This window comes from Homalodisca vitripennis, chromosome 1 (assembly GCF_021130785.1).
Source record: "Homalodisca vitripennis isolate AUS2020 chromosome 1, UT_GWSS_2.1, whole genome shotgun sequence".
NCBI classification, from domain to species: domain Eukaryota; kingdom Metazoa; phylum Arthropoda; class Insecta; order Hemiptera; family Cicadellidae; genus Homalodisca; species Homalodisca vitripennis.
Window position 1 is genome coordinate 58,712,741 of NC_060207.1, and position 14,583 is coordinate 58,727,323.

The window sequence follows — 14,583 nt, forward strand, 5'->3', positions numbered from 1 at the left end:
TTAAATATACCCTAATGGGGTATTTTTAGAGCAATTAAGTTTAAACATTTAAAATTCACTGACTAATAGTAATCACACAGTTTTCCTATATAAATGTATAAATTGTAATTATTAGTTGCATTGAATATCCCATTATATTAAATAGTAAACAAAAAAATGATTAAATGATTCTGGGACACCTTGAGATAATGAATGTGATGGTTTGTAATAAGGTAAGTTTTATCAGTTAATTTACCTTACAATATTGGTTGTATTTATAACTGATTGAATGCATTTCAGAATTAGCCTTTTAGTATATAAGTGTTGAATGAGTCACTTGAATCCACACATTGACAGACACTGTCTGATGTTGAATGAGAAGGACTAAATGTATTATTCAGTGGTTTCTTCATAACTAAACAAATTAACACAGTAACATGTTTTGTACATGATTTAAAAAAGATGACATTTTACTTCTAGTGCTAAGAAACGTTATAGGGAAATAAAAAGTTAAACACACTTAACATACATCCTCCTCCTTTTACTTTGATGAATGCTACAGACTTAAAAGGTAATATTTACAAACATGAAAGCCACTTACAGTACGTGAATAAAGCAATAACCATAATAACTGCGATAAATTACTATCATTTTTAACAGAATTAAAGATTTTCTACAAAACAAATTAACCAAACTCATCAACCATAAATGCTTGTGCTCTTGGCAGTTTACTTCTTCACAAACTTTCCTGGAAAATACAAAAATGGTTATAATGTATGAATTTCATGTATATGTTAAGAAACTAAAACTAAGTACTAATATAAGACAATTTTTTCATATTTTGAAATTAATTAATTAAAAAGTAATTACATTTTGATGTATACATAATTTAGTAATTAGTTTAAATGTTCACATCAACAGGTAATTCGTGGATGTTGTATTTACTGTTGCATTTTTCAATAATCATGTCTATACACCTTAATGTTTCTTTTTGGGTAAAACCTAATTGCAATTATTTAATGACTGGACATTGTGTGTTTGGCACTAGTTTACATATACAAATGAAGCCATTAGTTTGAACTACTACTGAGTTTCATTTTATGACAAACTAATATTTAAAACATATTGTTTTTTATAATTTTAGAAAGGAAGATATACAACTGGTATTAGGGATGTTGACACGACATGGCCATTTTAGGAAACATCTTATGAATGTAGGTCTAAGCCAGACTGATGAATGCAGACACTGCAGTAGTAGAAGAATCAGCAGAACACATATGGCTAAATTGCCCTGCCATGCAAAATCATTAAAAATTTCCAAGGAGCATATTTTTTCAGCCCTAAGGACATCAGAGACCAGGAGCCCTAAAACCATACAGGCTTCTGCAAAAGTCCCAGATTTGAGGGCCTAAATTTTAAGTAAGGGAGGCACAAAGGTCCTTATGTGCGGAGAATCCTCCCTCTCACTTTCCCTCCATCCCTTATTAAAAAAATGACTTTTATTATTAAATAACGTAGACCTCAAAAATCAATGATTGTGTGCCCGGTGAGGAACATGGTAATGTGAGGCATTTCTGTAAGTGCGGGCTCATACTTTATAAACCACATATATAGACAGATTTGTAACTCACGAGACGATGTCGAACATGTGTACCCAATTGAGTGCATAACACACAACTTGTGCTCAATGTGTGTTTGATCGGATACATGATGCCAGTTATGAAAGATCACATGTACCTCATGGATTATATGTAATTTTGAACGCATTAATATTTAAGTAGAAAATAAAATTTCACTATGGTAAAGATCAGATTATAGATTAGGCACTGCAATTGTGCAGTGACTGAATTCTACCAATATTGTCACCATACATTTGAGGTCATTGTAACGTATGTTAATTTAACTGAATAGAATTATTTTTGTGGTATATGATGTTTTCACACCAGCCTATATGTAAAGACACATATATATCCAAAAGTCTGTGAGAGTGGATCTAACGCTGCACATGTGTGGCACTTTTTTAGAGACACTATCTGTAGATTTTATTATTCAAATGATTCAATACTTATTATCAGTGGTGTAGTGCCGAATTTAGCGGTGCCGGAGCGACCATGGTGTAAGTATAATAGGTGTGCTACCGCGCAGATTCCCCCCGTCCCCCTCGCACAGGTATGGCATGTGTCGTCAGCTTGGCGTTCCGACGGCGGCATTACATTTGCAGACTTCCACTTAAACTGTCGTTTTACCCACTTAAACTAGAGCGATTGTAATAAATGTTATATATTCTGGTTCATTATTAAATATACTTCATAACAGTAGTTATTTCATGGTGAAAACTGTAATATAAATATATTATACTTACACCATGGGAGCGGCGAGTTGCTGGGTATAGCAATACAAATTTTTTTGATTATTAATAAAGTACATTTTATTTCGTAAACTAGGCTAACACAATTTGTAATGACAAACAGATAAGCTATGATTTTAGACATATTTTGAAAAATTACTGTGCTGTTGTGCTAATACATTATTGTAGCCTGAAAAAGAATACCGTAAAAATGCATTGTAAAAACTATTAAATATTGTAAAAGTAATATTTTTACATATTTTCAACGGTAACACGAGCATGAATATTGTGCGATAACCTCTAAAGTATGTCCAAAAATTCCTCTCCTTTTCCATTCCCATTTCCTTTTTTTGGAGGTTCTGCTATTCCTGTTTGGGTGTCGGCTGCTGAACAATGTCTTCTTAGCCATGTCATGACATAGGGGTCAGGCTTCCATCTGCGGAGCGGGAGACCTTGGAGTTTTAAAAACAGTAGGGCTGAGACATGACTTACTGTCATTGAGTTCCTTAATGGTGTGAGTATGTTATTCATACTGCTGAACCCTTTTTCACAGTCAGCAGTTTCGCAGTGCAGTTTATAAGCTCTTGCAGTCCATCAGGTACCCGCCTGCTGTTGTCCAAGTAATCCCTGTAAGCAGACACAGCTCTGTTGATGTTCAACTTGAAGCGTTTGCAAAGCTGCTCCACTTGAGTTTGGCCAAACCCAGCTTGAATATCAGTAGGCCAGTATTCGGATTCCAAAACTTTTAGTTGCTCTACAAACTCCTCGTTCTTGACAATTTCTTCGCTTAAGCTAGCGGTAAACATTCTCTTCTTTAAGTTGCTGATTACACTAGAAATCAACTGCTCACCATTAAATGATACGATTTTAGGGTTTTCATTTAACTTTACAGAAGCTAAACAGCCTTCCCTCATGGCGACTTGTGCCTCCAGAACTCTTGTCCCAGGTTTTTCTTTCAAAGATTCCAGATATCTGATTGATCTATTAATCAGTTTGTCTGCAAATACAAGAGACGTACTTCTGTTTTCCAGACTTTCAGACAACAAAGCCAATTCAGCAAGAATGTCATACATAAATGCTAAGTTTAACAAAAACTTACGGGAAGTCAGCTTCTTCAATAAACCATTATATTTGCATCTATCAGTGGATGTTCTCTCAGGATCATCCATTGCTTTAGAGAATTGACTGGCTAAGGCTTGATAACCAAACCACACGGCTGAAACAGTACGAAAACTGCTTGCTACCCACCTTGTGCTTAAAATTCTGCCGATTTTATTCATTTGAATATCGAGCTCCTGTGCACATTCTTTTAACTCTCGCTTATTCTTTGGAGATGTGCTGTACAATGAATAAAGTTTATCCATGAATGACTGGAAATGGTTAACCCCGGCTACTTCACTTATGGCATGGGGATGCCATAGACAATAACAATAGACAATTCCAGTCTGTGATTCATACAGTGCCATATGATAATATTAGGGTAAACAGATAAAAATCTCCTTGCTACACCTGAGTGCTTTCCCAACATGGCGTTCGCCCCGTCTCTTGTAAAGGAAACCAAGTTTCGTTTTACGTACTCGCCATTAAAACCATATCCTTCAAGGCACTGGTGAACACTGTTAAAAACTGTCTCAGCTTTTTTGATCAGAAAGCTCGACTAAGTCCAAAAATAAAGTACTTGGTGGTTTATCCTTGCTAAATTCACATTTTAAATATACAATGAGGACGGATTTAGAACTAATGCTTGTGCATTCATCAATGATTATTGACAGTTTTCAGAAATTTCCTTTACTTGTTTCAAAATGCGCATTTTCATTTCCTTTGAAATATGATCTATTATTTCGACCGCGCTATACCTTGAATGAAGGCCTACGCCGACATCTAACCCCTTTAGTTTTTGTAGCTCAAGCAATCCGAAATGGTCGCTGTACGGACGGTCGTTTTGAGCAATAAAATGTGCCGATCTAAACATAGCCTTAGATGAATCGAGCTGAGCTTGATTCATTTGATCAATTACTTGTGGCATCGAATGTTTGTTTGATTTGTCAATAATTTTTTGAGCGATTTTGTGAGCTTTCGACTGTTTATGTTCAATAAACTTTTTCCTCAAAGATTTGAGTTGATTTGTTCTATTTGAGCCATAAAAAACAAACATTGTACGAACGCCACTCATAAGAAAGCGAAACATGTTCTTTTTTGTAGGCTCCCAAATTACCGACTTCAAAACAAATGTTACAGCCTAATTTACCTTCCTTGAGTCTATCCAAGGAAAAGCCGCCTTCTTTCTATCCCACATATCTTCTGTCCAAATTTCAGGCCACTGCGTTCTGTGAGGGGGGGGGGGTGGTTCATCTGCTCGAACTTTCTTTTCATTAGGCTCAGGCTCAGCGAGGTTACTTATTTTAATTTTAGCTTTTGGATTTGAGTCAGTCATATTAGGGGCACTAAAAAATTATGTTATATATTTTTGTTTAGGTTTTGGTTCCATCACTTCACAAAATTCACAAACTAATAATTAAAAAATTAGTAATAGGCTTTCACAAATGTATTATAGAGGACTCAACTCAAACAAAACTAACAGTATATACGGTACGCTGTTTGAACTCAACCACTACGACTATGACTTTCGACGATAACAGCTTAATACAAGCACTCACAACAACATAGAGACCGGGAACGCGAATAACAAGTTTCGACCTGTCTGTGTAAGTATACGTCCACTCCTGCAGTAGGAGATGGACGGGCGGGGTGGTGTGGCACACCTGTCATGGGTGGAGGAGAGGGAGAGTGAGAGAGCATCCTGATTTTTATGAAGGCGCTAGTTGCGAGTTGTCTACTGCACAGTGCCTACAATTACCTTGATACCACTCAACGGACATATTAAGTGATGCGGGTTTGTTCTGGCCTTTTTATTATCCAACGACTCGTCACCCACCTACCACTCTTTACAGGCGGGTGGCGCTCCAGTTCACAGCTCCGGCTCTAGATGCTATGCCGGAGCGACACTCTGCTTCTTAAAGCTGTGCCGGAGCGCCGCTCTAGCCCCACTACACCACTGCTTATTATACTATACATTAAATACATTAATACTATGAATGAAAGACAATAATTTAACGTGACTGTCTCTGAATTTTTTTTAAACATACAATAGAATAATTTATTAAACAGGATCCGGAAGGTTAAATGTAGAAAATACAACAGGTTAACAACTGCATAAATATATGAGAAGAAATAAACAATGGCTGTTTGGAATGTAAGGTCCAACTCTGTTTGGTACATGCAGCAGAGAGGTTTTTGTAAAACGGTACCTGGCTAAATATGAGCCTGGCATTGTCATAAAATATCCTACTGATTTTGGATTCTTTGCTATAATTATTTATATATGAGCAATATACATATAAACTGTATAAATTACTGTGAAGTTTGTGCAGCATGCAGAATAAACTGGTGAGTAACAGTACTGGAGAAAAATTGTACCACTTTGAGACTATCGGAAGAAAATCCAGTTCTGCTTTCATAGTTCTGCACAATAGCGTTAGGCTACATGTGCTTTATATATTCAACAGTTTCATTATTTAGTTCAACGTTTCCTATGGCTGGCACTTGGTATTTTTTTTCAAATGATTCCTAAGATGAAAATACAGCTCAGGTCACAATGGTTTGAAGATAATAACAAGTTTAATATTTTTGAATTGTTTCTTCATAGGAAACTACCTTTATGTAAGAGACGATTATAATAGTAACTAATAATTATAGCTTTGTCAAGTATAGTAAGAAATCTTTTAATGTATTGGCATTTTTTATAACTAAAAGTAACTTACTTTCCTAACTGGCTTTGTAATTCAGTCCATATCATAAACCATAAATAGCAGTTAGCAGTCCATTCTCATGACATTTGCTAAACTGCAATAATTATAGTATCAACCAAACCATCACAAAAAAAGAAGATTTTTAGTGGTTTTATAGAAATATTTATTTATTTGAATATTAGTATCCAATATTATAAATTCATTTTGCCATTTAGTTCAGACACAAGATTTGGTGGTATATTTTTTGTTCGACACGGGAAGCCAAGAAACTACATAAAGCATTAAAAATAATTGTCTTTACAATGTAATTCGTTTACAATAAAACTACATGTAAAAATGACAAAAAACCTTGTTAATACTGACCTTGAATTATTTTTATCCTCAAATGTTTCAATTTGGAATATCCCTTCCGATCCCCTTGCTATACATCTTGCGGCCAGCCATCTCCAGCAGATGTGTATGCACAGACTCTCGTTCCAACACTGTCGTTCCTGCCCTTGAATCTCTCTCTCCCTGCACATTCACAAGCTATAGTTTATAATTATCCTTAAGAGACTAAAGAGAAACTACATGTTTAAGCTCAGCTAAAATAGAACTTTACTGTTTTGATACTGATTAATGAAGTTTTCAACCACAACTACAGTATCAGTAAATGAATCAAAGATTTATTTCCAAATGAATTATATCTACCCAATTATTGTAGTGTAAGTTAGGAGGGTTTTAAAAATCAAAATGCACACATTACATACTCACATTTTCTGTAAAAAAACAATCAATTCATTTGAAATATTATTTACTGGAAAACAACTGTTGTTCAATACAAGTCAGGTAACTGATTACGTCAACTGGCATAGTAATATTAATTGGCATACAAGGTCGTTGTAACTGTTAACAACAAACTAGGGTTTGTGAAACCAAATACTGAATCTGCTAACATATTTGGGACATACAATACATGTGTATGCCATATAGAAACATTGTTTAAAGTATTTATAAATTAACTTATTTAATATATACCTAATGAATACATAGTAAAAATACATCTATTAAATATAATTAATAACATGTTTTATAAAGAAATTACTGTTATTTTATATGATAAAAATATTAGACACCATACATAACATAAAAAAATAAAAATAATGTGACTTCCAATGTAAAAAAGATATGTTTACAATTCAGTCATACAAGTAACACAAAAATTACAAATTTAAATCATAAATCAAAATTGGGCTTTTTATTACTTATTGGCAATATAGTAGAGAGTTAATATGAGTTTTAGGTCTAATACACATAACTACAACAATTTGATTACCTAATTGTTAAAAAAAGAAGTTTGTTAAAAAAAAAAACACGCTAAGAAGATTCTAAAAACAGTAAACTTTTAGGTTTATAAGTTGTATGACAAGTACAAGCATTAAAATTTGTACAATTTGTTCTCTATACAATTTTTAATTCTATCTTTTTAAGAATTTTAGGACCTTAACATCTTGGGTATTTGAAAATACATATTACTTAGACAATTTTTGAAAATGTGATATATGTAAAATGTTTCTTATATGAGACAAACTTTGTAAATAATCTCTTCAACAGGAATCAATAGGTAATCAAAAATCAACTCTACTTTGATTCATCAGAAAATAAAATGCTATACAAATATTCTTTTAAAACTATTGTGTGAAGTTCAGGTCTTCTCTCACAAAAAATGTAGCATGTTAATTTCTAGTGTCAATTAATTTTTGTGCCATTGTAAAAAAAAAACACACAGACATCCATTTGACTAAAATTAATTCCACTGATTAAAAAAAAATTATGTAACATTAAAAACTAAATAAAAAAAAAATTAAATATATACGGTTTACAATTAATTATGATAGCAAATATGATTTGAGTTAGCTGAGTGAGAAAAGTTACCTTATAGCTTTTTTTTACTACAACATGAGATTTAATTTTTAAGTAAACCCCATTTTCTGAAATAGTAAAAATACCAAAATTTAACTTTCACAATAAATAAAAATATATACATTATTTTGTACGAGGTTTGCTTAATAAATATTGTAACTTTCATTTTTGCAGATTACATATATTTATTTTTTATTTTTTGTGATGTTATGTTGGTACACATGTATCTAACATATGCCAAACAGTTCGCGCATTTTGAATGTTCAGTTAATAGTTGACAGCTGATTTACTTGCACATGTCATAGCTCGTCTTCGATTTGTGTATATACTCAAAAAAATGAATCAATGAATCTGTATCAAACTTTGTGTTAAAAACGAAATTAAGTTCGCAGACACATTCAGAATATTAACTGTGGCTTATGAAGAGGTTACCTTGGACCGAAGCAATGTTTATCAGTGGTACAAAACTTTTTCAGAGAACCGAGAAGATGTGAATGACGAACAGTGTGCTGAACGCCTGAGCACGTCAAAAACAGATGAAAACATTGATGAAGTGAAGAAAATAGTATTGGCCAATCATTGAATCACCGTTAGAGGAGTTGCCGAGGAACTAAATATATAGATTGGCTTGTACCATTCGATTTTTACGAATGATTTGGGCATGAGACGGGTTGCCATGAAATTCATATCAAAGTTGCCCAATTTCAACCAAAAAACAGCAGTGCATTACCATTGCTAATGAGCTGTTGGACTCTGTTCGCGATGACCAAATTTGCTTCAAAGGGTCATAACTGGTGAGGAATCATGGGTTTATGGTGATGATGTAGAAAGCAAAGCTCAATCATTTCAAAGGAATCTGCACACAAGCCAAGACTGAAAATAGCGTGACAAGTTCAGATGAATGTGAAAGTTTTGGTTACAGTTTTTATCAATTGCAGGGGCGTGGTGCATCATGAGTTCTTGCCACAGACTTGAATTGTTAATACGGAATATTATCTGCAAGTTATGCTCTATTTTCACAAAACAATCTGCTAGAAATGCCTGGATTTGTGGAAGAACAAAAAATGGCTTTTGCACCACAATAACGCCCCTGCTCACACATCGTTACTTGTGCGTGATTTTTTGGCCAAACAAATGCACTAATGATGCCGCAGACACCACATTTCCCAGAACCAGCCCTCTATGACTTTTATTTGCTCCCGAAACTGAAGAGGCCCATGAAAGGACAACGCTACACTGCAATTGACGAGATAAAGACGGCATCGAAGCAGGAGCTGTAAAAGATCACAAAAACGACTTTTTTAAGTGCTTTGAGGATTGGAAGAAATGTTGGCATAAGTGTGTAATATCTAATGGGGATTACTTTGAAGGGGACAAAATTGATGATATTAATGAATAAATAAATAATTAAAAAAAAAACCAAAGTTGCAATATTTTTTGACCAGACCTCGTATACATAATGCTTGTTAATGGCTAACTTCTTGTCAAGTTGTAGCATCAGCTTTAGGATACTATCTTGAAAGAACTTGCTGTCTGTCCCTTTAACTAGTCAATTACAAACTCTATAAAAATCATGATTGTAGTAATAGTCTAATAATTTTTATAAAAATTTGTGCTACCACTACATAAAACCAACATAGTCACGAAGCAGAATGACGGCACTTGAGAGTTTACAATATAATAATATAAAACAGAATCAAATTAGTGCTTTATTTGATTTATTTAAATTATTTGGGATAAATCTCTCCTTTATTATTTCTTAGGATTACACTAAAACAAACCAATTATGAAATAGACTTTCAATTGATGGTTTTATTAATTGTTGTAGCACTATTTAACCTTTTCGCCGCGAATTAATATACCAACACTGTTCCAAGATTTACATTTTTTGACAAAAAAAAATTTTTTTTCTACAATTATTAAACATTATTATTTTGGTTCCTTGAGATGTTATACACATGTTTTAGTAAGAAAAATGCAAAATTAAAATTTTTTATGATGAATAATAAATGTTTTTTAGTTAATTTATCAAAAAATTTGTTTAAAAAAAGTTAAATTTTATACGTTGATGTGTAGTCTGAATGAACTTTAAATCATAGTTTAATTGTACATATACTCATATATGATATTGTGTAACAAGTAATTTGTACATAATAATATAAATTTACCAGTAAAGCTGAAAATGTGGTGATTCGCACGAGGCGCAGAAGTAGCAGGGAGTCCATCGTTTCACAACACTCACTTTTATACATTTAGAGTTATTTACACAAAGTTAAAACTACTCATTCTTCAATTTACTTTTTTAATCATTTCAAGTAATAAGTCACAATAAATACAAGTTAGTAGGCCTAAACATAAAAAATTAAAATGCAAAACTTTTGTCCAATATGCAAACATTCTCTTATAGCCTTACAAGATTGTCTTGGTTTTTAGCAATTGCAAGTTTTCTTATAAATCTTTATAGAGTGATAAACTTCAAAACAAGGAACTATGCACAGGGGTGGCTCATCCTGGCAAGTTTTACAAAAATATGATGTTTGCTTTCTTTTACAAGTGCCTTTCCTTTTTTTGGTGCAGCTTGATGGTAGGATACTACAGACAGCACAGTTGGGTTTGTGGTTTTTATCTCCATATTGGCTGATAAAATGGATTTTCCCTGATAGTCTGTCATCAAGAGGGTTGCTCAATTTTCGACCCTGTCGGATTGCAGTTCTAGGTTGCCATGCGCTTAGTAACCCGTCAATAACCTGTTCTCGAAACTTTTTGTGGGTTAGAGATCTTACACCATTTTGCATATTATAAGCTATGCAGCCATTTATCAATCCAATTTCAATGACAAAATGCCATAGGAGATGGTACCATTTCATTGATTTATGGCCGTAAGGATACGTAGAACAAAACTTGTCAAATAAGTCTACTCCACCCATATTTTTGTTGTACAGTACTTGAATATTGGGCTTTGTGACTTCTCGTCTGCCTGTCTTTGATCTGACTTCAATTAATTTTACTCCAGTGTCACCTACAGTAGAGAGCATGTTTACTTTTCCTGTATCTTGCCAGGAACATGCTATCATATCCTTAGATTCTCGGATCCATGTTGTTGGGAAGTCACCTTTCTTTTTCTTCAAATTTTTCATTTGTACAGGCAAATTTTTTCGGTTTGCTCTCACCGTACCACATGCTCCCAACCCACTCAACCTCAGGTCGTTGAATAAATCAACACTAGAGTAGAAATTGTCCATGTATACGATTCTGTTAGTAGATTCAAAACCTAGTAACAAATCTTTTACAACTCTACTACCCAGGCCCTCATCTTTACTATTGGTTTCTTTCCCAGAATACACCTTGAATCTCAACAGAAATCCATTTGAAGAGTCACAGAGCGACCATACCTTGATTCCCCATTTTGTTGATGGCTTGCTTGGGAGATATTGTTTGAAGGATAGCCTACCTTTAAATTTAATCATACTTTCATCTATAGAAAGTGCTTCTCCAGGCTCATAGTTGTCTAGATACGTTTTAGAAACAAAATCTATCAAGGGCCTTATTTTGAACAGTGGATCATACCCAGGATTACCCTTTGACACCTGATTGCTATTATCATTGAAATGCAAAAAAGACTTGATTAGTTGATATTGGTCTCTAGAAAATATTTTGGAAAATGCCGGAGTTTTTGTCAGCCAAAAGCCGTCTTGAAAATATGATTCTTCGTTTGGCTTATGAATGAGTCCCATTGAAATTTGCGTTGCTACAAAAGCTTTCATGTCCCTTTCATCAATTTCTTTTAGTTGATGTAGTCTAGAACGTTTGGGAATGTCAGTTGTGACATCACAACATTGTAAAGAATAAATATTTGTCTGTTCAGCTACATATTTATAGATTGCTTCAGGAAAGAATTTATGAAATGATTCAGTTGGAGTTAGGTTTTCAAATTTGACCTTAGGTGTATCACAAAGTGTAAATTTAGGTATTTTGTCTAATACTATGTTAGAACCTATTTGAATTTCATCCCACAAGGTAGCATTGTTTTGTTGCGATTTAGGCCTAGATGCTCTAGGGCTATTTCCATCTAATGGATCATCTATATCACTTTCAGAAGAATAGTCTACATTGTTATCACCTATTTCAAAATCTGAGTCCTCATTACCATGATTCAAATATTCATTAATCTCATCATCGGTTATTTGTTCCATTATTAAACAGGATAACCTCAACAGGCAAGAAATTTGTAAAAAACTATTGTCCCTGACTAGCCTACATACCTAACAATCACAGCCTTTTTGTTGTAAGATATTCACTACAGTAACACAACACTTTTTAATGTTTAATGTTAAAACACTTACTTGCATTAAAATATTAAGCAATAAAAACTAAACAGTATGAATACAATAACTCATAACAAATAACCAAACATAACCAATGTTGAATGTTAGTAAACACGGCAAAAGCAGCAGACGCGATCCTGAACAACTGCCAACATCGTCATGTGACTAGTCTAGTTCAAATGTTTACCGCGCGGCTGCAGCACTTTACAGAAGGCAGTGAATATGGCGTTTACTCACTTGGGACTATAGTCGACTTACACAGCCAACGGAGAAGTTTTTCTGCTGCTGTGGACTGAAGTCGATTTACGCGGCGAACGAAAAAAATGGTGAGTTGACTATTGTCGATTTACGCGGCGAAAAGGTTAATACAGTGGTATTATACAATGTACAGACTAGCAGTATGAAGAACTTATTTAAAAGAAAATTGAAATACCAGTTTCTTAGTAATTTTAAAATTTACACAAGTTACTCAATGAAATTGATTGGCTTAATTCATACAAATCTACCAATTAAGTGTTAGCCAGAAACCACACTGTTGTCTATCTATCTTATTTACTAGTAATCATTTCAAATCTTTCAAGCAAGGCAAGACCACTAAATTATAACATTAAACAGTCTTGATAGGAAATAAAAAATAGCCAATGGCATCAGCCAGAATCATAAAGGAAGAGATAATATTTGTAAGTTACGATAACGTTATGTGTATTTACTTTACCCTTTCATGTGGAGTGGGAGGGGGCTCACCAACCCCCCAAGCTTCCATTTTACTGATGCGGAACTTCTTCTTGTTTGTTAACATCTTGTAATCCTTAAACGTTGTGCATGACTCACTACACTCTCCAAAGCCGAACTGGGAATCTATCCACAATCCCCAGTAGTTGTACTGTCCTCCCATTCCCTAGTAACACATCAAGCAACTATTAGATGACCCCAGTTAGACTTACATGTACTTACTTGTAAACCGGTTCATTATATAACAACAATAAACCAAACAAGTTTAAAACCATATTAACACTCCAGGAAGAGTAAAATGAAAACGATAGTAAAATTTTTACTTTGCAATAGTATCTGCTAATTTGATACAATTTTAATTAATTTGATTTCATAATTGATTGTGGCTAGCTTATTTCTGTCCGAGTATAAACAATACAGCACTACTAATGTAACGTGTCATATCCAGTGTGAAATACCACATAGTTGTGATTCAGCTACAATGAGGAAACACAAAAATTGGAAATATCAACCAAAGCAGAACATAGCTAAAATCCAAACGTGTAATAGAATAGACCAAACAAAAGTACTTGCAAAAATTACATACTGTTACCCAAGGATAAGTAATCTCAGAAATGACCAAGAAGAAGAATAATTTCAACAAAGAAGATATCATCTGATTATTGAAAACCTCACAGCCTACAGGCTGTAACCTCAAAACAAAGAGGCTGTAGTGATCACTGATTAGTCAGATTGATCGATTTGTAAAGTTTCAGCCAATCACAATAAAGCTCATTCACTTGCATTACAGGCCCTGACAGTTTTGGTTTAATAGTTGCTGAATGCAGATGGCTCTCCACAGTGAGACCAAAATATCTCAGAATTAAAAAAATAATCTCAATAGTTCATTTGTCAGTCATTTGGAACAAAGAGCGCACAGATAAGTTTAGTGTACATTTTAAATTTAAGTGTTCTACTAAATTATTAGAATAGTGTATTTTATTTTAAAATTGTTATGCATGATGTTTACTGCATATTAACACAAAAACTACTGACCAATCCATTAGGAAGAGATTGTTGTTGAGAGTTGAAATACACATAATGGTCATTGTAGCCAGTGGATGGAAACATTGAAGCAACTGGGTTCAACCTAAATAAAAAACAATCACTATCTCCTGAAACAGAAAATAGTATGTTAAAGTGAAATAATGAATGTGTTGTTTGCCTTATACTTATAAACAATATAGGAAAACTTTTAACTGCAATCACCATTAAATATACACATTTATTTATTTGTTTATACGAGGGTAATTCGGAAAGTAAGGTCCGATTCACGTTAACCAGACAAACAGTAAGCGAGCAGCGAAATGCGCATGCGCCCTGACTCCCGGCATGCATTGCGCGCAGAACGACGCCATTTGCAGTGAAATCGTTCTAGTCTGCTGTTTTCTGTGCCTTTTTAAAATGTTTAAAACTATTGAACGTCCTGCTGACTGTAAAATACGGTTTG

At 33.9% G+C, this 14,583-nt stretch overlaps 1 protein-coding gene across 2 annotated transcripts in view; it reads right to left on the reverse strand.

The window, feature by feature from the left end:
* Positions 1 to 499: 499 nt before the first annotated feature.
* The window catches only part of LOC124362322 (MTOR-associated protein MEAK7), a 30,190-nt gene continuing 16,106 nt past the window's right edge, over positions 500 to 14,583 (reverse strand). For both annotated transcript variants that reach the window (XM_046816743.1, XM_046816734.1), the window contains exons 5-8: positions 14,130 to 14,248; positions 13,078 to 13,260; positions 6,499 to 6,648; positions 500 to 727 (exon numbers count right to left, since the gene is read on the reverse strand). In XM_046816743.1, the coding sequence (XP_046672699.1) occupies positions 6,526 to 6,648; positions 13,078 to 13,260; positions 14,130 to 14,248 (425 nt within the window). In that variant the 3' untranslated portion in view covers positions 500 to 727; positions 6,499 to 6,525. The remainder of the gene's footprint in view (positions 728 to 6,498; positions 6,649 to 13,077; positions 13,261 to 14,129; positions 14,249 to 14,583) is intronic.